This window comes from Giraffa tippelskirchi, chromosome 12, assembly GCF_054371585.1.
Source record: "Giraffa tippelskirchi isolate mGirTip1 chromosome 12, T2T-mGirTip1v1.2.pri, whole genome shotgun sequence".
In the NCBI taxonomy this organism is placed as follows: domain Eukaryota; kingdom Metazoa; phylum Chordata; class Mammalia; order Artiodactyla; family Giraffidae; genus Giraffa; species Giraffa tippelskirchi.
In genome coordinates this window covers 106,489,957-106,516,223 of record NC_137286.1, presented here as the reverse complement: position 1 = coordinate 106,516,223, position 26,267 = coordinate 106,489,957, and the positions used below count along the sequence as shown (strand labels likewise).

The 26,267-nt window shown below is 43.9% G+C and overlaps 2 protein-coding genes across 25 annotated transcripts in view; one reads left to right on the top strand and one right to left on the bottom strand.

Annotated features, from left to right (window-relative positions):
• The window catches only part of IL17D (interleukin 17D), a 31,790-nt gene extending 30,117 nt beyond the window's left edge, over window positions 1-1,673 (top strand). For both annotated transcript variants that reach the window (XM_081549058.1, XM_081549059.1), the window contains one exon: window positions 152-1,673. In XM_081549058.1, the coding sequence (XP_081405184.1) occupies window positions 152-434 (283 nt within the window). In that variant the 3' untranslated portion in view covers window positions 435-1,673. The remainder of the gene's footprint in view (window positions 1-151) is intronic.
• EEF1AKMT1 (EEF1A lysine methyltransferase 1) lies at window positions 644-20,714 on the bottom strand. Of its 23 annotated transcripts, none has more exons than XM_081549050.1 (6): window positions 20,572-20,714; window positions 13,753-14,051; window positions 8,379-8,547; window positions 6,692-6,774; window positions 3,201-3,481; window positions 644-2,425 (listed from the first exon to the last, which is right to left on the bottom strand). In XM_081549050.1, the coding sequence occupies exons 3-6, from the start codon at window positions 8,523-8,525 to the stop codon at window positions 2,256-2,258; spliced, it is 681 nt and encodes a 226-aa protein (XP_081405176.1). In that variant the 5' UTR covers window positions 8,526-8,547; window positions 13,753-14,051; window positions 20,572-20,714; the 3' UTR covers window positions 644-2,255. The 23 variants fall into 23 exon arrangements, with proteins under 23 accessions (XP_081405176.1, XP_081405172.1, XP_081405181.1 ...); XM_081549046.1 differs by having other exon boundaries at window positions 8,379-8,532; XM_081549055.1 differs by having other exon boundaries at window positions 6,692-6,771; window positions 8,379-8,532.
• Between the last annotated feature and the right edge of the window lie 5,553 nt (window positions 20,715-26,267).

Genomic DNA, 26,267 nt, shown 5'->3' with positions numbered 1-26,267 from the left:
CGGGGCGGGAGGCCAGAGGACCCTTGGAGGAGCTGCGGGCTCCGGGCTGAGGAGGGGCATCTCACCACGCTCTCCTTTTCGGGGTGTGCGGTAGACTCGGCGCAGTTCAGGGTGCGTGGCCCGGGCCCCAGCTCCGCCCTCTCCCCCACAGGATCTCCTACGACCCGGGCCGCTTCCCGCGGTACCTGCCCGAGGCCTACTGCCTGTGCCGGGGCTGCCTGACCGGGCCGCGCGGGGAGGAGGACGTGCGCCTGCGCAGCGCCCCAGTGCTGGTGCCCGCAGTGGTCCTGCGCCGGACCCCGGGCTGCGCGGGCGGTCGCGCCATCTACGTCGAGGAGTATGTCACCGTGCCCGTGGGCTGCACCTGCGTGCCCGGGCCGGACAAGGACGCGGACGCCGCCAACTCCAGCCTGGACAAGTTGGCCCGGCCCTGACCGCCCACCTGGGACTCCGGGCCCGAGGAAACGCGCCCAGCGGTAGACCAGACTGGACTGGACTGGACCGTGTGGTGGACCGCTCCGGACTTCCTCTTGAGCAGGAGCGCAGGGAGGCGGAAGGTGATAGGGACTGAGCGGGGTGGCCCGCCTTGCCCCCAGGACCACGGGAGGGGCGAGCCTCAGAGGACAGACGGATGCTTGCAATCTTTTAAAAAGTAGAGTATAAACTGTTTATTCATCTATTTTTTCAATAGGGGCAGAAACAAAAAATATTTTCATATTAGCCATTTTGAGCAAGTATATTGTTTTTACCTGACCTGTAAACATTTTATAAACATTGTTTTCACTTCCTCAGCAGTTTTTAGAAGCTCAAGTAGGCCGACTCTTGCTCCGGTTGGTCACCAGTGGACACTGCTGGACAGGACCTGCCCTCCCTATGGGCAGCTCAGCTCACCCCAGTCTCATTTTATTCATGAGGATATAAAACGCCACAGGTTTATACAGGTAGAAAGTTTTTCACTTTTCAAAGTTAGGGACAAGAGGCAGTGAGGTCAGAGTGTGGTATGTGAGGTCTGTGCCAATTCCTAGGTATCTGGCTAGTTTCAAGGCCTTCAGGAGCTATTACGTGGGCAGACTAACAGTTTCCAGAACGCAGGAGTGGAGCCTCTTCTAGCACTGCAGCTAAACCCCAGAACTATTTGTAAACGTTGAGACTTTCTTAACTCGATTTATGTAACACCTGTAGGTAGGTGAAGGGCATGCTTGCTGTGGTTTTCTCTCTGGACTCGGCTTTGATGGACTCAACTAGTTCTTAGAGGAAAGGATGTTTATTAAGGTCTTATCTTAATTTTATGGTTGAAGTTTTTAAGAGCAACTGTGAAGTCAGCCTCTCTGTTTATGTGCTCTCTTCCCCACTTACCATCAGCCTTGGTTTGATCTGAATGGAAGCTTTACTGAGAACTTCCAGTTTGTATTATATATTGACAGAGGTTGTACATGAAAAACATTGCTGAGCAAAATTCATATTTTCAAAATAAAAATTCAGAACTGAAACTGATAGCTGTGGGTAGTTCTATACAGCTTGGGGCGAATGTTACTTCCTGCTCAACCTCTGGAAATAACAACATAAGGTAGCCTAGTGGTGGGGTATCTAGCATACACCACTAGATACACTGGTATATCTCAACCTTTCAAAAGGGTTCAGGTCAACAACAAAGAAATACACAAAAAGAAAAACTGCCTTTCAAACCTTGGGTAATTATTTCAATCATCGACACTATTGTGTAACATTTTGCAGCCACTCTGCAAATATAAATAGTGCAAACATCAGAGCACTGGACAAAGAGGAAGTGGATTGCATGTGGAAAATACTGCAGTTCCATTAACCATGTTCGTCAGTTTAGCTCACCTTAGCTGTTAACGGGCAGCAAATTCCCAATGGAAGAATCGACTTTCCCTGCCAAGATCCAGAAAGGTAACCTTTATTTGCATTTTTCTCTGAATGGAATTCATTTAACAAATATTTACTGAGCACGTGCCCTCCCTCTTTCTTCTGGATACAAACTGCGTCCTCAACTACAAACCCCCTGGCTGTTCGAGCCAGGGGCTGAGATCTTGGCTGGTCACTACATACTGCTCTTTACCTGTGTTAAGTGAGGAGAGTAGACTAGATGGGGTCTAAAAGTTCTTCCAGATATAATTCCACAGACTCAAGTCAACAAAAGCACCTTGAGCTCCAGGGGCAATCCTAAGGAAATCATAATGTCTTTATCATGAAAATGAGGACTGGGGAGGTGGTAGTTTTTCAGAGGGGAAATGTCACTTGGGTCCTTCCTGCACTGTGAGCTGCAGTGACAGATCACGGTCCAGCCCGGAGTCGTAATTCACGAAACAGCGAAACTCGTTTCCCAGGGTGCGACTGTGTTCTGGAATAAACTTGCACATCTTCACTCCAAGCAGCTTTGCTGCCGCCTCCTCCATGACGGCACCTGAAGAGAACCACCAGACGAGCCTCAGCGCCACGCTGGCCGGGGCGAGGAGCGGTGAGCCGACAGTTCCACTTAGCGATGGGGGAACGTCACTGCCTTTTATCCTTTTACTTCCTCCAACATTTTTGCCAAGTCCCTACTTTTTTTCCTTTATCAAGATTTTTTCTACCTCTACAAAGCTGAGATACTTAGAAATTTAAAAAATTTCTTATATTCTACAAAGTTAACAAAAGATAATTTTACTAAAAACTGTTTTCCAACTTGGACTCAGTGGCCCCTTTCTCAGTGATAGCTACTGTGCAAACCCACACTAATACATTCACACCAGCCGCTGGCCAATGACCGCGCTTCTCCCTTGAGCCCGTCTTCAGCACCCGCTGCACCAGGGGGAGCGAGGAGCTGCCGGCCTGGAAGTAGGGGGACCTACAGTTCATGTTTTCGTTTTGAAACACCAGGAGAATCCCCTCACTGGTGAGAACGTCTGTTCTGGTAAACCGAATCTAACGTCTCATTCTGTGACCTCTGACATCCACTTTAACCCCAGAGGTTGCAAATTTCTTTTATCAGCTAGAGGCTGAGTCAGAGCTGTTACTAGTACTGACACTGCTGAGTACAGATAGCACTCCTGGTGCCCTCACCCTGCGCCAAACCCCACTTCCTGGGCGTAGTGCCACAGAATTCTCAACAGGCCCTGAGAGGCAGCAGCACCTCAGCCTCAGGGTGCAGGGAGGTAAGTGGAGTGAGGTCACAGGGTGTGTGGTCGGCCAGCACCCACCTGTGCACAGCAGGATCTTGCCCCGGGTCAGGAGCTTGATGGTTTCCGACATTTTCCTAAGACATTCCTCAGAGAGATAGGGGGGATCTGCCACGACGATGTCAAAGCTGTGTGTGGCGATTCTCTCAGGCAAGTCCACAGGGTTCTTGTAGTCATAGTAGACAAAGTCCTCTCCGTATACGGCAAACCTGCGGTCGTACTCGAAGATACAGACGGAGACATCGTCTCTGTGCCGCTCTCTCAGCTTCTGGTAGACGCTGGGGGCGCTCACACATGCTATTCTGGAACAGAGACCCAGCTCACGAACGAGCTTTGTGATAGCGTATAGTAGCAAATAACCACTTCACTAAAAAAGTATGGCCCGTGTTCAGATTTTCTTAACACAACAAACTAATAACAGCAGTGAATTTTGGGAGGAATCTGGTGTTTACAGATCTACAACTCATATTTAAGTATGAAATGTACTTTTCATGGTAAAAAATGTGAAACATTAGTACAAGAGTTATACAGCCCATGACCTGAATTTACCTATTATTTTCCTGTTGGTTTCTTTTAACGTTTATTTCAAATACTTTTAAGCCTCAAACTAAGTATTTTCAAGTGATTTTGTAATATTCATATTTAATATACAAAGAAAAAGAAAGCCTTAGGACTTTCAGATAAAGATGCAGAGGGAACACATTCATTTAGATTTGCTTCTTCAAAGCAAATAAATCATGAGACGGAAACCTCCAACAGCAAGACAATGAGGGAAGACAAAGGAAACACACTCAGGAAGGTGACAGGCAAGGGTGTGGGCTGAGTGGTTTCTGACTCTGCAGGCCAGAGGGAGCCAAGTCCCAAACTGGCAGCCAGGAAAGCTGAGAGGGGACCTCGCTGACACCAAAGCATCAGCATCTCAGGAAGCTGAAAACCAGGTAACTCAAGAAGTGGGGGTGAAGAGGCAGCTGCTGCTGCTGCTGCTAAGTTGCTTCAGTCGTGTCCGACTCTGTGCGACCCCATAGACGGCAGCCCACCAGGCTCCCCCGTCCCTGGGATTCTCCAGGCAAGAATACTGGAGTGGGTTGCCATTTCCTTCTCCAGTGCACGAAAGGGAAAAGTGAAAGTGAAGTCGCTCAGTCGTGTCCGACTCTTCGCGACCCCATGGACTGTAGCCTACCAGGCTCCTCCGTCCATGGGATTTTCCAGCCAAGAGTACTGGAGTGGGGTGCCACTGCCTTCTCCGGAAGGGGCAGCAGGGGGACTGTTTTTGGAAAGTCAATCGAAGAGGAAACTTCCCAGGATTCTCATCTCTGCGCCAAGCCTCCACACTGTGGGAGAAAACGGGAAAGATGTTCTCCGGATGGGGGTGGAGGCACAGCTAGTGGTGAAGGGCCATGTGGAATGGCAAGGATGACATTAAACCCACCAGATGTTGGGACTCCTGACCTATGTGCCTCCTGGAATGAGGTCAACGAGATGCGTGACTCCCAGGAAGAAAGGTGGCTCTTTCTGGGGCTCTTACCAGCCCACAAGAAAAATCCTGGATATACTAACTGGGCATTCCCGGGAAAAGAGCTGATCCACACCAGCCAACTGCAGACACCAAGCAGAGAAAGCCTGCCCACCTCAACTAGAAGCACACAGCAGAGGATCAGCAGACAACTCAGGAGAGTCAGCACATACTAGAGCCAAAATATTAATAAAACACGAGAGGCATGCTGGAGTCAGAGACTGTGAAGAGAAGAAATCCTGTAATGTGATATCCTCAGAAGGACGAAAAGGATACCATGATAAATATCCAGAGACCTAAGAAATTACAGGTGATAAAGTACGTGACCGCAGAAATGGCAAACTCAATGGAAAGTTTCAAAGATAAAGTTGAGGAATTTTCCCAGAAGGTCAGGTAAGAAAGACAAAACTTGTGAAAAGGACAGAAAGAAAAATGAATCAAGTAAAGAAGAACAGGGGGAAAAAAGACAATTTTCCAAAACTGGAGGACCCGAGTTACGAGAACAGAAAGGCTTCCACCCCATTCAACAGATGAAAGCACCATACCAGGACACACAGAACTCTGGGGATCAAGAAAAAACTCTAAGCTAGCAGGGGGCAGGGATGGGAAAAACAGGTTTCTCTTAAGAAATCAGAATGGCATTGTATTTTTCAATAACTAACACATCAGGAGAATGGGTAGAATAAAAATATTTTCAGACAGGTTTTAAAAATATTTCCCTCTAGTGAAAAGTGTTGAAGGATGTACCCAGCCTGGATAAAGCTGTAAACTAAGGACTGGGATACTGGATACAGGAAGGTCAGAACAAGAGAGAGAGAAGAGGACACTTGGTAGATGGTGTAGAGAAACACCAAGACCAGAGCTGGACGTCAACCAGTCCAGGCAGAAGAGGTGGCACAGCCAGGGTAGGGACTTATTCCAAGGAGTTGAAATAAGTGTGAGTTCGTTGATTAAGAGATTTACACCACTGGGGAGAATCTGAGGGTTAGTGATATGGACATATAAACCCTGTTTAACCAAAATAGGATATAACTAACACCAATTGTACACAATCACTTCCAGGAAACAAATACAGTAACACTTTCCAGGTCATTTTATGAAGCTACTAATATGAAACCCAAACCAAGGGAATAAAACAGGAAATTTCAAACTAATTATCACTCATGAAAGTCACTGAGTCGTGTCCGACTCTTCTTGACCCCATGGACTATACAGTCCATGGAATTCTCCAGGCCAGAGTACTGGAGTGGGCAGTCGTTCCCGTCTCCAGGGGATCTTCCCAACTCAGGGATCAAACCCAGGTCTCCCTCATTGCAGGCAGATTCTTTACCAGCTGAGCCACCAGGGGAAGTATGTAGAAGCAAAAGCCTCAACAAAATATTACCAACAAGTCCAACCATTAAAAAAATGGGTATAACTACTGGGAGCGTGGACAGGAAGCACACGTGTGCAGTGGAGGATGAAGGAGCTAAATCTTTAGTCTCTTAAGGTGAGATGTCTGTGAGTGACAAATGAACAAGTGCCAGTATGAACAGGTTTAGAAATGTAGAACAGTGGAGAGGCAAGGGGGGGACAAGGGGAAAATCAACAATGGATTACTTTTTTCAACAAGTCTTTCAGGACCATTTGACTTTATATGCACACAAAGTTCTGATAGAAATAAAAACCAAACTAACAAAACCTGTAATTTTTAAAACTTCAGAAAGACCAAACATTAAGATTTTTTTCTTTTAAAGCAATTCTAGGGAAATAAAAGTAACAGGTTAGAAAAATGTTAAAATAAGGAACAGATTAAGACGACTTACATGGAACAGGGTTTTGAGTGTGCCCCTAGATGCGACAGGAAAGCATTCTTACTTCCTTGTGGTCTGCAAATCATCAACTACAGGTTTTGCAGATTACAGTTGAACGTTCTTACGAACCATCTCTCATCCAGGAAGGACGTTTAAAGTATTACTTTAGATTAAAAGGCAAAAGAGAAGCGAACATGGTATCTCACCTGCCGCCCACCCCGGCAGCTGCCACGGCGTCCTCAGCGAGGCGCAGGGCCGTCTCCGGGCTGTACCAGAACTGGCTCAGCTGCTGTGACAGGAACAAGTGAATAATATTAGAACTGGCATACACCTGTCCTTTTAATTCATACCTACTTACCAATATGAACTCGATCAACAGCCAGTGTCGCTGCTGGGCCGTGCAGTGTGTTCTGCGCTTCCTTCTTGTGTGGCACCTCCTATTCTAGAGTTAATAAACAAACCACTGTTGCATTTGCCCTAATTCTCCCGACATCATCCTGTAGCTCCTGAGAAGTGGTTCAGGGGAAGTCAACGTTGTGAGACTTAACCATGTCTAATACATTTAAGATTTTATCCTCACATTTCATTGGTAACTCAGCTGGGCATAAAATCCTAGACTGAATGAAATTTTCACTCTAAATATTGAAGGCAGTGCTTCACTTTTTTTCTAGTTTCTAATAAAGCTATTGAGAAGTGCAATGTGACCTGTCCTCAGACACTGGAGGTGACATGCTTTTCTCCAGAAGGTTCTAGGATCTTCTTTGTCACCTACATCCAAAAGTTTCACTCATGCCTCCTGGACTTATCCTCTAGTTTTATAATGTATTCTTTCAAACTTCCTGGGATATTTCTTCATTTTTGTAAACAAACCAAAACAAGTACCAAAAATATACAAATAGTTAATTCAGGTAGTGGAATTATGACTTTTTTTTTATTCATATCTTTACCTATTTTCTACACCAACCATAGATTACTTTCAGAATCAGAAAGAAAGTACATAGTATTTAAATAAGCAAAAGGAAAAGAAAAGAGAAAAAGACTGCCTTAAGGTGAATTTCAGGTTTCTAATATTTACTATTCAAAGCATCAAGCTAAAGATGAAAACATGATGAAGGAAAAGCAGAGGCATCTGAGTAGGTGGAACATTCAGAGTAAATAGAAAGAAACATTTCTGTTCCAGTTTCAAACAGATGGTAAATTTTATATACAATAATATAAACCTTATATAACTTAAAAAGATCTAAACTTGACACAAAATGTAACAGGCTGCACACACACACCTCCCAGCTGCACAGTGATGGAGAGAGGCAGGTCAGTGATCAAGGTGGTAAAAAGAAATTTCAAGCCTCATCTATTTCTCAACTATGCTTCAAAAAAGGTAGATTTCTACGCTACTGTTTAGGTTAGCTTTCCTCAACTCACTTTAAAAAATTCCTATTTTTATTTGGCCCATAAAAATACAATTAAAATACATACCACGCACCAGGAACTATATAGTATCTTCTTTAAAAACCCCTTTCATCCAATTTGCACTACATGTTTTATACCAGTTGCCCCATTACTGCAATGATCCCTTCTCACAAGGAATGCTGGGCTCCAGTAAAAACCGACAGAATGAATCTGTCTACGAGAAAGAAGTACAGCCTGTGTTGGACACGGTGATACACTCTTCCCCTATCTGAAACGTCTCCTCCTCTGACCACCAAGCAGCCTGGGTCAGAATGAAGAAAATCTGCACTCCCAGTGTCTTAGCTACTGAACAGGCTATCAGCTTCCTAGTGACAAGTGAGACAAACCAGGCTGTTAGGAGGGTAAAGACCAACAGTGGACTAGGTACAGAACACGCTCCACACTGCCAACACTTCCTGATGGATGCGGAGCGTGTTCACTTACCCAGTTCTCTTCTATTATCCCGATGTTATACTTGTCGTCACCACGGAGGTCAGAGTGGTGCTGCTGCTGCTCAGCATAAAATGCCTGCAGAGCTGCAAGGGTGTGCGAAGAAAGCTGGGGGGGGCCCTCGTCTTCGGAGTCACTCATCTCACACCTGCGGGGAATGAGTCTAAGTGACGTTAGTGTGTTTTTCCTTTCCATCAAACGATTTAAAAAAAATTAACTCACAGCAAGGATCCAAATTGGAAGTGAGTTGTATAAGGAAAACAGGTATTTAAAATTTCTGAGACCAGGAACCTCCCTGGTGGTTCAGTGGCCAAGTCCCCACACTCCCAGTGCAGGGCCTGGGTTCTATCCCTGGTCAGGGAACGAGATGCCACGTGCCATTAACAAAGGCCTGGCGCAGCCAAACACATGCATACATATGTCTGCAGAGATCTTCCACTGAACTACAGCTGAACAAATAAATGCATGCTTTCTCTCTCCATGTGTGCAGTTTTTACAATAAGATTTTTCACATTTTTATGACTCCTTGCAGAATGAAATCTGTAAAGATGTTTTGCTTTCTTCTGTTACCTCAGTGGTCACATGCAGATAATTCACAGTAGACTCTCTGAATCAGAGCTTTTTACATGTGAATGTCATTGTTGAGGGGACCTAAGGCTCCTAGGTGTTATGATGAGATAAGTGAAGGATTGGTAAAGGGGGGTAAAGGAAGAGATAGGAAAATTAAAAGGGATGAGAGAGGGTGCAAATTACCATCACAATGAGATACAACCATATACCTACCAGACTGAATACAATGGAAAAGACAGGTAACACCAAATGTTCTGGGGGGTGTAGAATAATAGAAACTGCCTACTTTGCCGCTGAAATGTAAATTGATGAAAACATTTTGGATAACAATATGACCTTACCTCTGCTTCAAACTCAGTAATTCTGTATCATATAACTATATGAAACTCCTGTGATTCACATAAATAGACATGTAGAATACGCTCAAAGTGGAAATGTGTACTGGCAACAACTAAAACTACTGAAATGTCCACTCACTGGACATTACATAATATAATATACTGCTGTATATGCCTACAGTAGGATACTATATCGCAGTGAAAACATTTCCTTTTCTCCTCTGCTGGCTTACCACCTGTAACTGTTATGTAAGTAGTTACTTTAAGGATTACAGGTTTACAGGATATCTATCTTGGCACGCATTCAAATAACATTACACCACTTCCTGTGTTACATAAAAACCTTACGATTTGTATATATAATTTCCATTTCTCTCCTCCAAGCCTTTGTGTTGCTATTGCCCAACGTCTTATTTTTACATTTGATATAAAAATAAACACACCACAGGCAAATTTGGCCTTGGAGTACAGAATGAAGCAGGGCAAAGGCTAATAGAGTTTTGCCAAGAGAATGCACTGGTCAAAGCAAACACCCTCTCCCAACAACACAAGAGAAGACTCTATATATGGACATCACCAGATACCATTTCAATACCGAAATCAGACTGATTATATTCTTTGCAGCTTATAGGCAATGCAGCTGTATACAGTCAGCAAAAACAAGACAGGGAGCTGACTGTGGCTCAGATCATGAACTTCTTATTGCCAAATTCAGACTTAAATTGAAGAAAGTAGGGAAAACCACTAGACCATTCAGGTATGATCTAAATAAAATCCCTTACGATTATACAGTGGAAGTGACAAATAGATTCACAGGATTAGATCTGATAGAGTGCCTGAAGAACTATGGATGAAGGTTTGTGACACTGTAGAGGAGGCAGTGATCAAGACCATCCCCAAGAAAAAGAAATGTAAAAAGGCAAAATGGCTGTCTGAGGAGGCCTTACAAATAAATAGCTGAGAAAAGAAGAGAAGCAAAAGACAAAGGACAAAAGGAAAGATAGATCCATTTGAATGCAGAGTTCCAAAGAATAGCAAGGAGAGATAAGAAAGTCTTCCTCAGTGATCAATGCAAAGAAATAGAGGAAAACAACAGAATGGGAACGACTAGAGATCTCTTCAAGAAATTTAGAGATACCAAGGGAACATTTCATGCAAAGATGGGCTCGATAAAGGACAGAAATGGTATGGACCTAACAGAAGCGTAAGATATTAAGATGTGGCAAGAATACACAGATGAACTATACAAAAAAGATCTTCACGACCCAGATAATCACAATGGTGTGATCACTCACCTAGAGCCAGACATCCTGGAATGTGAAGTCAAGTGGGCCTTAGGAAGCATCACTATGAACAAAGCTAGTGGAGGTGATGGAATTCCAGCTGAGCTATTTGAAATCCTAAAAGATGATGCTGTGAAAGTGCTGCACGCAATATGCCAGCAAGTTTGGAAAACTCAGCAGTGGACACAGGACTGGAAAAAGGTCTGTTTTCATTCCAGTCCCAAAGAAAGGCAATGCCAAAGAATGCTCAAACTACTGCACAATTGCACTCCTCTTACACGCTAGCAAAGTAATGTTCGAAATTCTCCAAGCCAGACTCTGTGCTCCAAATGCAAGCTGCCCAGGTTCAATCCCTACCAGGGAACTAAGATTCCCACGTGCCACAGCTGAAGATCCACATGCTGCAACTAAGACCCAGTGCAGCTGAATGAATAATAAAAATAAAACAAATATTTAAAAAAAAAAAAAAAAAGAAATTCTCCAAGCCAGGCTTCAACAGTACATGAACTGTGAACTTCCAGATGTTCAAGCAGGATTTAGAAAAGGCAGAGGAACCAGAAAGCAAATTGCCAACATCCGTTGGATCACTGAAAAAGCAACCGAGTTCCAGAAAAACCTCTGCTTTATTGACTATGCTAAAGCCTTTGACTGTGTGGATCACAACAAACTGTGGAAAATTCTTCAAGAGATGGGAATACCAGACCACCTAACCTGCCTCCTAAGAAATCTGTATGCAGGTCAAGAAGCAACAGTTAGAACTGGACATGGAACAACAAAGTGGTTCCATATCAGGAAAAGAGTACGTCAAGGCTGTATATTGTCACCCTGCTTATTTAACTTATATGCAGAGTACATCATGAGAAACGCTGGGCTGGATGAAGCACAAGCTGGAATCAAGATTGCCAGGAGAAATATCAATAACCTCAGATATGCAGATGACACCACACTTATAGGAGGAAGCGAAGAACTAAAGAGCCTCTTGATGAAAGTGTAAGAGGAGAGTCAAAAAGTTGGCTTAAAGCTCAACATTCAGAAAACTAAGATCATGGCATCTGGTCCCATCAGTTCATAGCAAATAGATGGGGAAACAGTGGAAACAGTGATAGGCTATTTTTTGGGGCTCCAAAAGCACTGCAGATGGTGACTGCAGCCATGAAATTAAAAGACGCTTGCTCCTTGGAAGAAAAGTTATGACAACCTAGACAGCATATTAAAAAGCAGAGACGTTACTTTGCCAACAAAGGTCCATCTAGTCAAGGCTATGATTTTTCCAATAGTCATGCGTGGACGTGAGAGTTGGACTATAAAGAAAGCTGAGTGTCAAAGAATTGATGCTTTTGAACTGTGTTGTTGGAGAAGACTCTTGTGAGTCCCTTGAACTGTAAGGAGATCCAACCAGTCCATGCTAAAGGAAATCAGTCCTGAATATTCATTGGAAGGACTGATGCTGAAACTGAAACTCCGATACTTTGGCCACCTGATACGAAGAACTGATTCATTTGAAAAGACCCTGATGCTGGGAAAGATTGAAGGTGCGGGGAGAAGGGGATGACAGAGGATGAGATGGTTGGATGGCATCACCGACTCGATGGACATGAGTTTGAGTAAACTCCAGGAGTTGGTGATGGACAGGGAGGCCTGGAGTCCTGCAATCCATGGGGTTGCAAAGATTCAGACACGACTGAGTGACTGAACTGAACTGAAACACACCACACTGTTAAAAAATCTTTTATATTTACCTACATAGCAACCACTTACATTGCACTTCATTTTGTATTGATTAATACTGCCATCACCTTTCATTCTCCTCCTGCTTGAATGAACGTTTCTTGTAACACAGTTCTCTGGAGCTCCTCCTCTGGTACTCACTCTGCCCTGCTTGCTTCCCATGCGGCTACCCCAGAATCTATCAGTATTTCCTCAACTCAGAGCAGTCCCTGGGTTCCCTCGCCTGCGTGGCAGCCTGAAAACGCTCTCGGGCAGTGAGATGGAGCAACCATCAGCCTCAGTCTGTTCATTCCCCCTTTTCAGGGACCACTGCCCTTTGTAGCCTGGTGCCCGTTATCTTCAAAGACATTTCCCCCCACATATTTTACCTGGTTTTTTTTTTTTTTTTGGTCAGTTTTAGCAGATGGGAGGGGAAATTTAGTCCTTGTTACTCCCAGTGGGAGTTCACACACACACAAAAAAACCTACAGCCATAAATACTAACAATAATCAATCTTAAGAATATGTTAAATCACAAAGTTACAGAATACATATAGTATCAATAATTCTATTTAAGTGAACTATTTAAGTGAAGTTCAGAAACATGCAGATAAAAGCAAGTTAATGAAAAACTAAAGATTAAAGATAGTGGTTACCACTGGGAGTGAGGAATACATAATTTTTAAAATGTTTATTATATTATCTGCAGAGACCCATGGACTTGATTCTGTAACAAAAAAGTGTCTGAAATGGCTTCCAAACAGTTTGAGCCTTCCCCAAGTACTAATCTTTTTCAAAGAACTTAGAATAAATGTCATGAAAGGACTCATCTATTTTTCTACCTGCATTTTTCACACTGTACAATGATTTCCATTAAGGTATGAATTCAATATAGGAAAATATAAGCATTTCTTTAAAAACAGAAAAAAATGTATCCAAGTACATGTATAGCTTATAGTAGGAGTCAGTAGTGCTCCATGAAATGTTTTAGCAAAAAATACACGTGTGTGTATAGGGTCGTCCATCACGACACAACTTCCTACTGCAGGCTGTAGTCTTAAGTGTTTGGAGTGTTTCATTGTAAAACGATCTATAATTTTTGAACAGACTCAACTCAAGATGGAGATGTTCTAATACTTTATACAAATAGCTCTTATCTGAAGCAGATACTTGGTATTTTTTATACTGATTGTAAAAAAGCATTTCTGCTATTATTCAGACATTCAGAAAAACAATATATTACTGGTTTAAGAGTAAGAACTGGAGCCAAACTACCTAGGTGTAAATCATGGCTTTCCCACTTATTAACTATATAGCTTTAAGCAAGTATTTAACTCTTCTATGCCTGAATTTTCTCATCTATGAAATGGAGATAATGTTAAAACTTAATAGAGTTGTTCTGAATTAGATGAGTTACTATCTACGAAGCACTTAATCGTCCTTGGCACACAACAAAAACAAAAATATTACCTTCAGTACTGTTCAAGTTGCAGCATCTCACCGACAATATGGAATCTGTGGCAACCATTAGTTTAGTACTAGTTTAGTATGACTGTCTACTTGGCAGCAGAGGGACCACAAGAAATCGGTAATTAAAGGAACACTATGAAATGTGACAGGGAACGATGAGCGTGGTGGACGCCGTGTGCAGGGAGCAGGATTGGCTCTGGCTGACTTGTCACATCACCTTCACAGATGTAAGATGGACTGATGCTGAATACTCTGGCCACCTGATGCGAAGAGCTGACTCATCTGAAAAGACCCTGATGCTGCAAAAAAATTGAGGGACGACAGAGGATGAGATGGTTGGATGGCATCACCGAGTCAATAGAAATGAATTTGAGCAAACTCTGGGAGATGGTGAGGGACAAGGAGGCCTGGCATGCTGCAGTCCACGGGGCCACAAAGAGCTGGACACAACTGAGTAAGCTATCGCTATATCACGTTTAGACAAAACGCAGATTAACAGATTTATCATCTCACAGCACAAAGCAAACTGGTCAGAGAGGTGACACTGTTCAGAAGGGAGACATCATCAAGGTGGGATCTAAAGGCGGGAAGAAATGGTGAGAGTGTGTATAAAGTTATTAGAAGGATCTGGCAAGACTGTCTACATACTGAGATAATTGTACTGGCACAGTCTGTCTGATGGAACTATTTTGGATCACTAGTCTATTCAAAGGCTTTCAACTCCCAGGAGAAGACTTAAAATGTCATTAATTTCAGTCAGTTTGGGCCTTTAACTCAGGAGTGGCTTCCCATCCCCACTCCTCATTCCTGCCTCAGGAAGGTCTTGTGCTCAGGGGTTAACTTTTACAGCTGAATGAGGACAATGACACAGCGAGGTCAATGCCACTGAAAGAGCTTGCTGTTCCCAGTTCTAGAAATCCAAGTCACAGCACAGCGGGAAGGACCACATGAGACTGGTCACATGCAGGAACAAGGAGGCAGAGAGAAAACGGGGACAGTGTTTTTACTGCTCAGACAGCGGGCAGAAGGGGAAAACATCCTATGAGGGGAGAGATGACTTTCATGTGCGCCTGAGAGCTAAGCTGCGGAGAAGACTTAAGCCCCTCTGGCCCAGAGAGGAACAAACGGCAGATGCCAGGCAGACAGACGTGCTCGAGTCTCAGAACGCAACTCCAACAGCGCCAGGAGCAGCTTGTATGTAACCAGTGGGAGCAAGGTAGGCAATAAAGACCCCGTTCTTCAAATAATGGGAATCTGGATTTTGATTGCTGATGGTACTTCTGATCATGGAGGCAGAGGCAGGCAGCCATTGCTGCAGCACTGCACACCCCCACCCCCCAGCAGAAGCAACTCTGAGGGGATTTAAAGTGCTACCACTGCCCCGCCCCCTTCACGGGCCAGACATTTAAGGACCGGACCATTATAAACAGCAACCGCATACACGGAGGGACTTAGAAGGTGCATGTGCGTGCCCAGGAAAAGGTGTAGGCTTAGAAAGACCTTAAGCTTCCTCAGGCTGATCTTTAGCACAAAAACAGACTACAATAATAGCAATAACAACAACAGAATGACAAAAAAAGCAAATCTTGGAGAAGGGGGAGAATCTGATTTCCAGCACTTTGAACAAAATCACAAAGCATACAAAAGAGACAGCAAAGTATGGCCCATTGAAAAGAAAAATGTAAACCAATAGAAGCCATCTCTGAACAAGGACACATGGCACACCTGCTAGACAAAGACCTCAACTGTCCTAAATATGCTCAAAGGACTAAAAAGTATGGACAAAGTTAAGAAAACAATGCATGAACATAATGCAAATATCAACAGAGATGGGGTATATCTTCAAGTGAACCATGCTCACTGTCCCAGAAGAAAAGATAAAGGGAGAGATTATTAGCTTTTGTGCAGGGCTGAGAAAGTCTGAGAACACTGCAAACGGATCTGCAAGGTACAAAGAGGCTTCATTCTGGTCTTGTATTTCAGGATTCAGAATCAGGAAAAAATTTTTAATGCTTTAAAAGTAAGTTTTTTACAAATGATGAATATAAATGATGATGATGAATATAAAATCTATCAAATGTTTTCAAATATTTTTACAAAAAAGGTAAATCCCTGCCTTGTTCCCTCTCCCCACAAGGTATAGAGTAAGAATTTGGACAGAGTTCTACATGAAACCTAAATATGAAATTCTCATTTATCAGTTGATCCTTAAGGGCTCCAACACTTAATATTTTTAGTAAAGGTCCATTAAAATTAAGGAATCAACAAACCACTGGACAGTTGCTTTCGACTGTCATGATGCTCACTGAAAATGCTGAAAATATTCACTGAAAGTAACAGGCAATGTGGGACTGCATGTGACAGATATTCAAAGTGCATGGATCTATGAAATCAGAGAACACTGTGGGAGAAGTAAACGCTGACTTCAAAAAGCAATCCAAGGAAATCTACGTACATCGTAGCCTCTGGCATTTGGTCAAAATCGATTCTTCTTTATAGAGACGACATTTTGTCCTATCTGTTAACCAGATCAAATCAACCTTAACATGTCTCATCCAACACGGACTGTTCCCAGTCAGTTTCACATGAGGCAGTTGGGCTGTTTACTGACACTGTGGTGAAATTGTCATGACACAGGGGACTCATGCATCAAACATGCCACGAGACTGGCTCATCAGCTTTCTGGGAAGCAACCGAATTACTTCCAGGTCACCCTCCTTGTCATCACCGACTCCACATACATCTATAAACAAACACAAAGTCTGTGGATGGGATCAGCTTTGCAAGGGTACCAAGCATCCCAGAGTGGCTTCTGTTTATAAAGTACAGGGAGGAGATATTAACCACACTTTAAAATTTGTAAAATAGAAAGGACAGCCCTTAAAACAAGCAAGATCTCTTTCTTGTGTTCTCACACAACTTAACAGAAAATATTTGTTCACCATGAAAAGTGATTAAAAAATGTAACCAAAGAATCTTGAAAACTTGCTCTGCAGAATAGTGTCTGTTTCTTCTAAGGAAAGTGGAGAAGAAGATCACCACCTGCATCTGACGATCACGTCACCATGCCCCAGGTGTCCTGATGCAGTAACGCAAGGAGAAACCACGCAGATGGCCTTGGGACACAGGTTCCTGCCTGCTCCAGGATGGGGTTGGGACATTGAGGGGGTCCAGTGAACGGTATTTCCAAGGAACTGCTGAAAGGACCAACACCCTTGTAACAGATAAGCAGTCTTAACATACCATCAGACAGCTAGTGGGTATTTTTATGTCACTCCTATGCACCCAAGTGAGCGACTGCAGACCACCAAGGGCCACCCAGAAGCAGAGTGTGTTTGGAGTTAAAGCAGTCTCTGTGCACGTCACAGGGACAGGGGTCACCAGAGACACTGATGTTAGTGTACAACTCCACAAGATCACAAACAGCAGGGAAGCGAGGCCCTCCAAGACCAAACACGTGAGCTCAGCTAACAGAATAATGACTTAAAGTATACTGTACTTATAAACTCTAAAGTTTTATAATTCACCTTAAAAAAAAAAAAAAGATGAGGGCAGGGAAGCTGAAGAGTTATAAAACCCACAACTCAAATCAGAAGCGAATGATTTTAATCAACGATTCAGAAATGCATGATCATGTAACCAACTTATTATAAGACAGGGTTGTTTAGTAGGAAAAAAACAAGGACATGTTTTCTTCCAGCAAGTTTCCAAAATCACATCATCTTGTATTGCTCATGACCCTCTGACTCTCCCTACTGACTTAAATGGTATTTCTTCACACAAATAATTTTCATGATCAGGTTATTTCCTTAATAAGTTACTTCTTGCTTCAGCTCTTTTACTTCAAAATAAAGAAAAGTATAATTTACTTATTGGTCTCTACCGATATTCCTTAATTAAAAACTTCTCTGAAAATATAAAGTTGACAGCCTTAACTTTTGGCATGTGTATGCGTGCGTACATGATAAAAGAGAAGCTGCTGCTGCTGAGTCGCTTCCGTTGTGTCTGACTCTGTGCAACCCCATAGACGGCAGCCCACCAGGCTCCTCCGTCCCTGGGATTCTCCAGGCAAGAACACTGGAGTGGGTTGCCATTTCCTTCTCCAGATAGAAGATTGCAAGCCTTTCCAGCATCACCCATACAATAACAGATCTAGATGCCACACACCAGGCAGTCACCTGCTTTAGAGCTACACATGGGAACAGGAGTTCTTTAAGAAGCTGCCGCAGTCTGGGAGGGAAAGAGAATGCCCACTGACTGGGCACCATACCCTGGCGAGGGCTGTCCAAAGGTCCCACATTTGTGCTAGAAGCTGCTGAGAAATGGAGGAGAACTGCTAAGGGGGTGGATTTAGTGCTCCGATGAGGGGCACTGTTCGCAATCATTAGTAACGGAGCGAAGCTGCAGGGCTGAACCATGGAGTTCAGATACCCTCATCATGGAATATGACACCTGGGGCAGGTTTATGTTCAGAATGACATGCATGTAACGATGACAGGGCACCTGACGCTTACACATCCCAACGAACACTGCCTTTCAAAGTCAAGTCTCTGGAGACTCACGGGCTTGCCATTCCACGAGCACCACTTCTAGAACTCCCTGCAGAGCTGGATTGAGAGGTGATGAGATGACCTCCATCTCAGTCACAAGCTGGTTTCCTCCCCAAAAGGTGTCCTTCTAACTTCACATTTTTGCCAAGATCAGCTCTAATGAATCAAATGCGCCATCACTGAAAGGATTCTGTCTTGTTCAGTTAGCCAAATATACGTTAATCCTTCCTAAGTGGAAGGCCCAGCTTCTACTGTGGGGAGCAGTGTGGACGTGATCAAAGTACGTGTATCCAAGTGCCTTCTGAGAGGCTGTCCAAATGCTTACTAGCTTCCAGTGACACCTACAAGACACATCATCTTTTCTTTTCCTTCAGGATCTCTCTAAAGGTTACTACTCTAGACAGGGAATCCTAAAAATGTCTGAGCAAGGTGATTCCTCTGCCAACAAACATATTACCATTCTCCCATCTCCTCTCACTGTCAGAGTAAAAGAAAGCTTAGAGGTCTCAGGAATCTTGGAGAGAAAGCCTTGACTATCTTTTCTCTTTGTCTTTTTCTTAGACAGAAAATGAAAATTACCACAAATTATGACTGTAAGTAATATGGAGAAGAAAGTACAGTATGTCCAGGAGAAAGCTCTGACTGTGCCAGCTTTGGGTCAAGCTGAATTCATTGTCTAGTTATGACAACAATTCAATTTTCTTTGAACAGCTTTACGCATCTTAGGTAAACTTAATATGCGCCAGTGAGGAAAATACGTGTCAAAAAAATTACCCCCTTTTGGGACTTCCCCTGTGGTCCAGTGGCTAAGACTCCATGCTCCCAATGCAGGGGGCCCGGGTCTGATCCTTGGTTGGGGAACTAGATACCACGTGTTGCAGCTAAGAGATCTCATGCTGCAGCTAAATATGACACAAGATCCCAAACGCAGCAACTGAGCCCTGACACAGCCAAACATGAACAAAGACAAAACACAGACTGCGCTCAAGGCTAAAATGATTCTTAAAAATTGTATTAGAAATTTAAAAAACTTTACCCCTCTCTGTAGGTTTGGAAATAATGTTTGTAGATAATGTAATTTCTTCAACTCACTCAAGCTGCTCTCACCAAAGACCCCAGATAATATGAAACCTTTCACCCCCAGAAAACTGGGGCAGCACGTGTATAAACGTGAAATGGTCACGCTGAGTAGCTGCCTGTGCATATTCAGAGCCTCGGTGGAAACTCTGAGGTATTTCCAGGGTGCCCACCTGTTTCCCAGAGACCACACCAGTTCACCTGAGGTGATGGGGGGCCACCAGCATTGGCTCAGGATGGTCTTACTTCACAATGCTTACAATCTCCTGGGAGCATCCCTATCTAATGGCCTAGTGTGCGTTCATTCAAGGTAAAGCAAAGGCCGGTGGCTTTCTCTCTTTCCCTTTTAGGAAGCTCTGTCAAGGGCAGAAAGTCTAAATAATCTCCCAGTCCTGCCATCATGTTCACTGGCCAGACAAGGAGCCACAGATTACTTGTGGGAGTGAGAGAAGACAACACACACGCCTTGGCAGCTGCCAACAGCAAGTGCTAAGATAAAAAAGAAGCAACACCACTTTAGCAAATATTAAAATCCAACGTCTCCTGCGAGACTTAAGTTACAGTCGGTTCCTGATTTCAGCTGCACCACGACACTGCCTGGGACGAAGGGCAAGCAAAAGCTCGAGTCCACACACTCTCCTGTGGACACACGAATGCGTGCGGATGTTTCCACAGCTGCATTTGTGGATGGAGAATGGCTTTCAATTTGCAACCTGAAATCTGTAAGCTAATTATTTAGAAATAAAAACATGAAAACAAACAAAAAAGTTGGCTTTAACTTCAAAGCAAATAATGCAGAAGAGCAGCTTAAGAAAACTACTTTCATAGCTGAAAAAGAAAAAAAAAACTGTTGTGGAGGGTGGATCTCTAAATTGCCCGTATTTCCAGCATCCAGGCCTCTACGGGGACGCGGGCTCGGCGGCCGGGCCGGCTGGCTCGCCCGCGCCCCCGGTGTCCAAACGCACAAGGTCCATCCTCACGACCGCCCCGCCTCCCGGAACACGCCCAGGCGGCCCCCCGGACGCCGCCCCCCACCCCACGCCTTGGAGACAGCTGTTACTCCACACGCTGAGACACCGGCTGAAGCGCGACTCCACGCGCCCGGGCCCGGCCCCGCGGCCGCCTTGAGGGCACCCGAGACGGCAGCCTCCCCCAGCCCCTTCCGCCTGGACCCGCGGACCAGAGCCACTACCCTGGCTGTGTCGAGAGACGCGGACGAGCGGAGTCCCGCGGAGTCGGTGCAGGCTCCTCACCCCGCTCGCTGCTCGAGTCCACGCGTGCTCCGTAGCCCGCGGGGCCTGGTCGGGCAGCCGACTGCGTCTGCGCGTGCGCACTGAGGCCCGCCAGGCCGGAAGCGTGAGCGGTGGCGCGTCCGCTCAAGCACAGCAATCCCGCGGGGCGAGGCTACCACGGTCGTGGGCGGGGCTGCGGGTCGGCCCGGTCCGCGCACGCGCAGACGAGCGCTCCCGGGAGGCGCTTGGGCCCCGCGCCGCGTGCAGGGCCGCCTCGAGCCAGGAGCTGAGCGGCTGAGCACGTGTCCGCGAGGATGGGGCAGCAGAGACGCTTCAGGTTTTAACGCGCACCAAGAGACCTGCCGTTTGCACTTCATTGTACGTTTCACAAGCAGCAAGGCCCCGTCTGTCCCGCCTCCTCCGTCTAATGTAGAGATACAGACATAAACCGGGGCTTCGCGCCACCGCTGTTGCTGCCTTTAAAACCCCGCACACGGGCCTCTCCGCGGTGCGTCTGCCGGAGCCACGGTAGACCCCCGCCTGACACAGAGAGCTCCCGCGATCCGAAGACGCGGTCCCTGTGCTGAGACCCTACGAGCGGGGCAAGGCCTCCCCTCATGAAGCAGCAGCACTGCGTGCAGCGGCTCACAGGTGGGAGCGCGCCCTCCACGGCGCAGAGCCGACGCCTGCGCTCAGACGGGAGGCGCTTGCAGACCCCGAGCGGTGTCCTCACTGTCCTCCCCAGGGCCACCAATCCATGCAGCATCCCTGCCTGCCTTCCCCTCATCCTCCTTACCAATTCCGTCATCTTCCCACGTTACCTTCTGTTGAATACCTTTAATCCTTTCTGGCATAAGGTGAGGATATAAATTAAACAGGTTTGCTACTCTGGGAATACCGTAATTTCCACCTTAAATACAGCCCCCAAGCTTACGGAAAACCATGCTTTCATTTTTTCTTTGATTGCTTGGATGACAAGTCCACTAAGCCGGATACATCAAAACTAGCTAAAATTTAGGCAAGCAGCAGGAACGAAAACATACATCAAGCTAAAAGAACAATAAATATGAACCAAGAGACAATAACCGACTTTTATGGCAGTATATTTTTTTTTACAGAGGTAGTAGTGTTCCATACATAGGACACACTGCCTTGGCTTATTCAGCAGAAAGGCTTATTTATGTTAAAGCAAGTTTTTTCGGATTAAAACAGATCTATAATATTTTAAGCTTTCAAAGTTTCAACTGCTTTCACCGCATGTGAGACAATAGTTATCTGCCATTTAATGTGTATTACTGTTATTTTTATAATTAAAGTGACCACAGTTGTCAGAAGTTCAAATAGTTACACCTCCACCAACAGTGCTGACTGGTAAGACAGCATATCACATAATACATTAAGATTAAACTCTTCCAGCTGAAATGTTTGCATTGTAACTTAATAGTTTTTGCAAATCATAAAAAAAATTTAAGATACCAAGAGGCAATTTTATTATCATTGAAACAAAGGAGAAATTGCAGGAATTCCCTGGCAGCCCAATGGTTAGGATGCAGCACTTTCACTGCTGAAGCCCTGGGTTCAATCTCTAATCAGGGAACTGAGATCCCACAAGCCATGTGGCCAATAAATAAATGGAAACTACTTGTCAAGTAAACTGGACTAGAAAGATATGTTCAAATTAACCTCAATTCAGGAATTACTCCTTTTGTGTGGCCCTATGATATACATGACAGACCTGTGATCAATGAAAACCCTAAGAAGCTTAGCCAGAGATTGAGTCTGTGTCTCCACCCTGTACTCTGCCAGTCCCAACAGCTTTGCCAGGTCAGTCCTGAGAAAGGACCAACCGGGGCAGTGCAGTTACGAGCAGTTGTGCAAATAAAACTGCAGCCTGAGAGGCAGGACTTACTGAGAGGAATATCTGAAGACTGACCTGGCAAAGCAATCAAGAGTGAACAATACCAAAACTTAAAACTGCTAACTACTACAGGAATAAAAGTATTTAGCACGTCCCTGTTTAAACTCTCTCTGTGGGACTTCCCGGGCAGTCCAGAGGTCAAGACTGTGCTTCCGAAGCAGGGGCAAGGGTCCAATCCCACATGCTCCACAGCGAGACCACAATATATAAAAAACAACAAAAAAACCCTCTCTTTCCTTCAGGTTTTTTTTTTCATTTATCAGCTCTGAGAAGCGCCAATGACTTAATCACAGTTCATTCTCTTGCTAGATGTTAAAAATAATTTACACTGAAAGGGTTCAGCAGGATGTTGACTTACGTGCTAGAAATGACAGTGCTTGCTGCCATTGGTATTGAATGGTGTTTCCAAGCAAAAGATTTTCTCCTTGATATCACCAAATACGCCCTTTGCTTCCACTTAAGTTTTAAAAGAACTGCCACTTGAGATTACAGAGAATGCACAGGACCCAATCTGGGATCCTATGTTTAAGAAACATACAAATATGTTGCATAATCTAATTAATTCACCAAAGTCACCATTCATAAACCACACACTATAAACACACTGTAATTTAAGAGAGCACTAGGATTTTAAAGATGGTATCTAAGAAACAATACCAGACTTTTACATCCGCGGCCTCTAAGACCATCTACAGCTCCCTCCAATGCCAGGTGATGTACCTGGGTTAACGTCCCCCCTTGAGAATGAAAGAACTCCACTTAATTCCTAAACAGCCTAATGTTTCTTTCTCCATCCTTGGAGTAGAATTAAATCTTAACATAACCTAAGAAATCAACAAACATTCAAAGCAATATCAAGTTTAAAATAAAAACTTTACCTTTCACTGAATATGTTTACAAAGATTTAGGATTAGGTAAAAAAGAAAGTCCACCTAACACACAGCAGATGGTACTTTTCCATTTTCCCTGAAAAGTCAAGAACAATGACCCAACTACACTTACTACAAATATGCCTCCACTCCAGTGATTTAACTAATAACTCTGAAATTCTAAGAGTGTGAGCTGAGATAAAAACACATCTGCTCAATACAACAGAATATAAATGAAATTCTCATTTTCTCTCTGAATCCTGGGCATTCTATTAATATTAGGGTTGGGTATTCTCCCAGAAGGTAATACAATTCCCTATTTTTAACTGTGCAGATATGGCCTCGTGTTTTTTATTTAAAATTATTTTGACTGTGTAACGTCCCCAGGGTCAGTCATCCTCGGCTTGGCTGGTCAATGAAGTAACACCATTCCATAAGTTTCATATGGTAGTCTAGCTAAACTCCCATGAACAAATCACACATGATCAAAACAAAAATGTAATAAAAATATTTAGTGAAGACATTTTAACTCCCATTTATGAATTAAAAAATACAAATAGAACTTTATCAATTTGATATTCAGCTTATAACTGGCTCAATACATGGCCTTGATTTAATTCCTAGAATCATAGCATCTTTTGAAAAATTAAATGCAACTTTATATCTTTATTAATAATGTTAATAGAGGTAAATATTTAAACAGTATACTCATCCCTGGGTCTCTTAAAAAAACTGGTAAGTCAGTATAAGTTTAAAATTTTAATATTTATAAATTTAAAAAATTTTACACATGCTGAATGGTAGCAGTGCTAACATTGTGTGACCATTAAACCAGAAATGAAGCCAAAAAGCTCACTGCATAGAGCTTTTTCCTTTGTACAGAGAACCAAATCACAATACCAGTATTTGCAATCTGTCACCATCTTACGCGGTAGAAGACACCACACCAGGCAGCCTGGCTTGAGACACTGTGGGCACACCCCTGCCAGGTACAGAGCGCAGACGCACTGCTGAATATCAAGCTGGGACGGTCAGCCATCAGTACATTCTGACCGCTCCTAACAGCTGAGAGCCTAAGAACACAGACTGAAAAGAAAACCTAAGACCAAAAGCTCTCCAGTGCTGGGAACTCTGGGACCAGGTGAAGGGCAGACCACAGAGGGCAAGCGGGACGAAGATGGTTTGGGGTGAGAGCCGTGGGGGCTGACGTGCGGACCACATCTCACCGTCACTGTGCATCCACCTTTACAAAGACTCACGTGCACAGAGCTGGAGGCAAGAAACAGATCACGTCATCCGTCCTGTGCAGGACAGAGCGGATGCCCATCGTTAGGCTTTCATCTTTACCTGAACCAAATACAGTCTTTGGCTAAATGTCATGGATTCCCAGCATAACTGATCAGGAATACGTCACATTTCTTACATCTAAATTAAAATGTTTAAAGTTCAGTTTGAACTACGGCACTTCAAACTAATTTCAGCTCAGCAATATACCTAAGTTGGATATTTCAAAATTTTAGAATATCAATTTTAAAGAATTCTTAGATGCAGTGTTTTCAGAACATAGTTATTACCAAGTCAGAGAATATCCACTTACATTTAAAAATAATTTAAAACATTATTATTATACCCTCAAATCACCTATCCTGTTTTACAGAGAAATTTACAGAAAATTGTAGTATTAAGAACTCAAGATCCAAATTGGTTCCTTATTCTCTGGTTATGAAAAACCCCTAAGAAGTACTGAGGTTTCTTCTTCTGAACAGTTAATATTTTATTCAGGAACTTATAACAAGAATCATTGTCAGAGACAGCTAAGATCTAATGACAACACCTCTAACAGCAGAGGTGACAAACAGAAACATGTAAAATTATGAAAATAATATTTTAAGGGCACAACAGACCCTGCAGATTAAGATACTCAAATTTGAAATCCTCGACACTGACAACTCGTTTCCTTCAGTACTTGAGGGATTTATACAAGTATTAACAGACATGGAGAATATGGTCACATCAGAAATACAAAGACTTGACATTTTTGGTAGAAGAGAAAATCCAGCCAAAGACAGTAAGGGAAGTTAAGTAATGCTGACTGGGGGAAAGATGTTTGGTTTTGAAATGCAAGCTGTGAAGAAAAAATAAAAGTAGTATCCACCTCCTCTGAACAGAGTAATGTAATATAGTTAGAAACACTGTTTACAAGGAAATGAGACTAAATTGTTAAAACTAGTTTGAAAAAAACTGCAAAGTTTGGAAATATGCCATGATCTCCCAGCCCATGAAGACCCAAATCACTGTGTTGAAAAGACGCTGTCAGGTGCGCCCCAGGCAGCCAGCCACCCGGGACTGCACACAGGACCTGCACACTGACCAGTCCTTCCCACAGAGCTGCTAACGCTTGTCAGAGGTTGTCACAGGAATACACACTGCAAAGATACACAGAGTCCACGGGGACTGCGCCTGCAGACACGGAAGGGCCAAGGAAAATAAAACCGAGGGAGAGAGAGCTGACAGCGGAGGTGAAAGGACGCTGTCCGTGAACCAGAGAAAGGATAAACACACTCATGTAGGAACTCAAATACGCAACGGTGTCCCTTGAAGTGTATAAAAAAGGGGCACAAATAATGTTTTTGCTTTTAAAACTCCTTTGACGACAGTCAGTTTTAATAGTAAAAATCAATTTACTAGAATTAAGCCAGCGTTCTTGAAACCCACTCGGCCAAGACCATTATAACAGAACCCTCCAAAACTGGGAAACCAACAAACATAGCAAAGTAAAACACAACACCCAAACTAAACAGGTATCCAACCAGGAAAACAAACACACAAACGCCTGTAGAGAGCCTGGCTCCGACCACCCAGACATGGT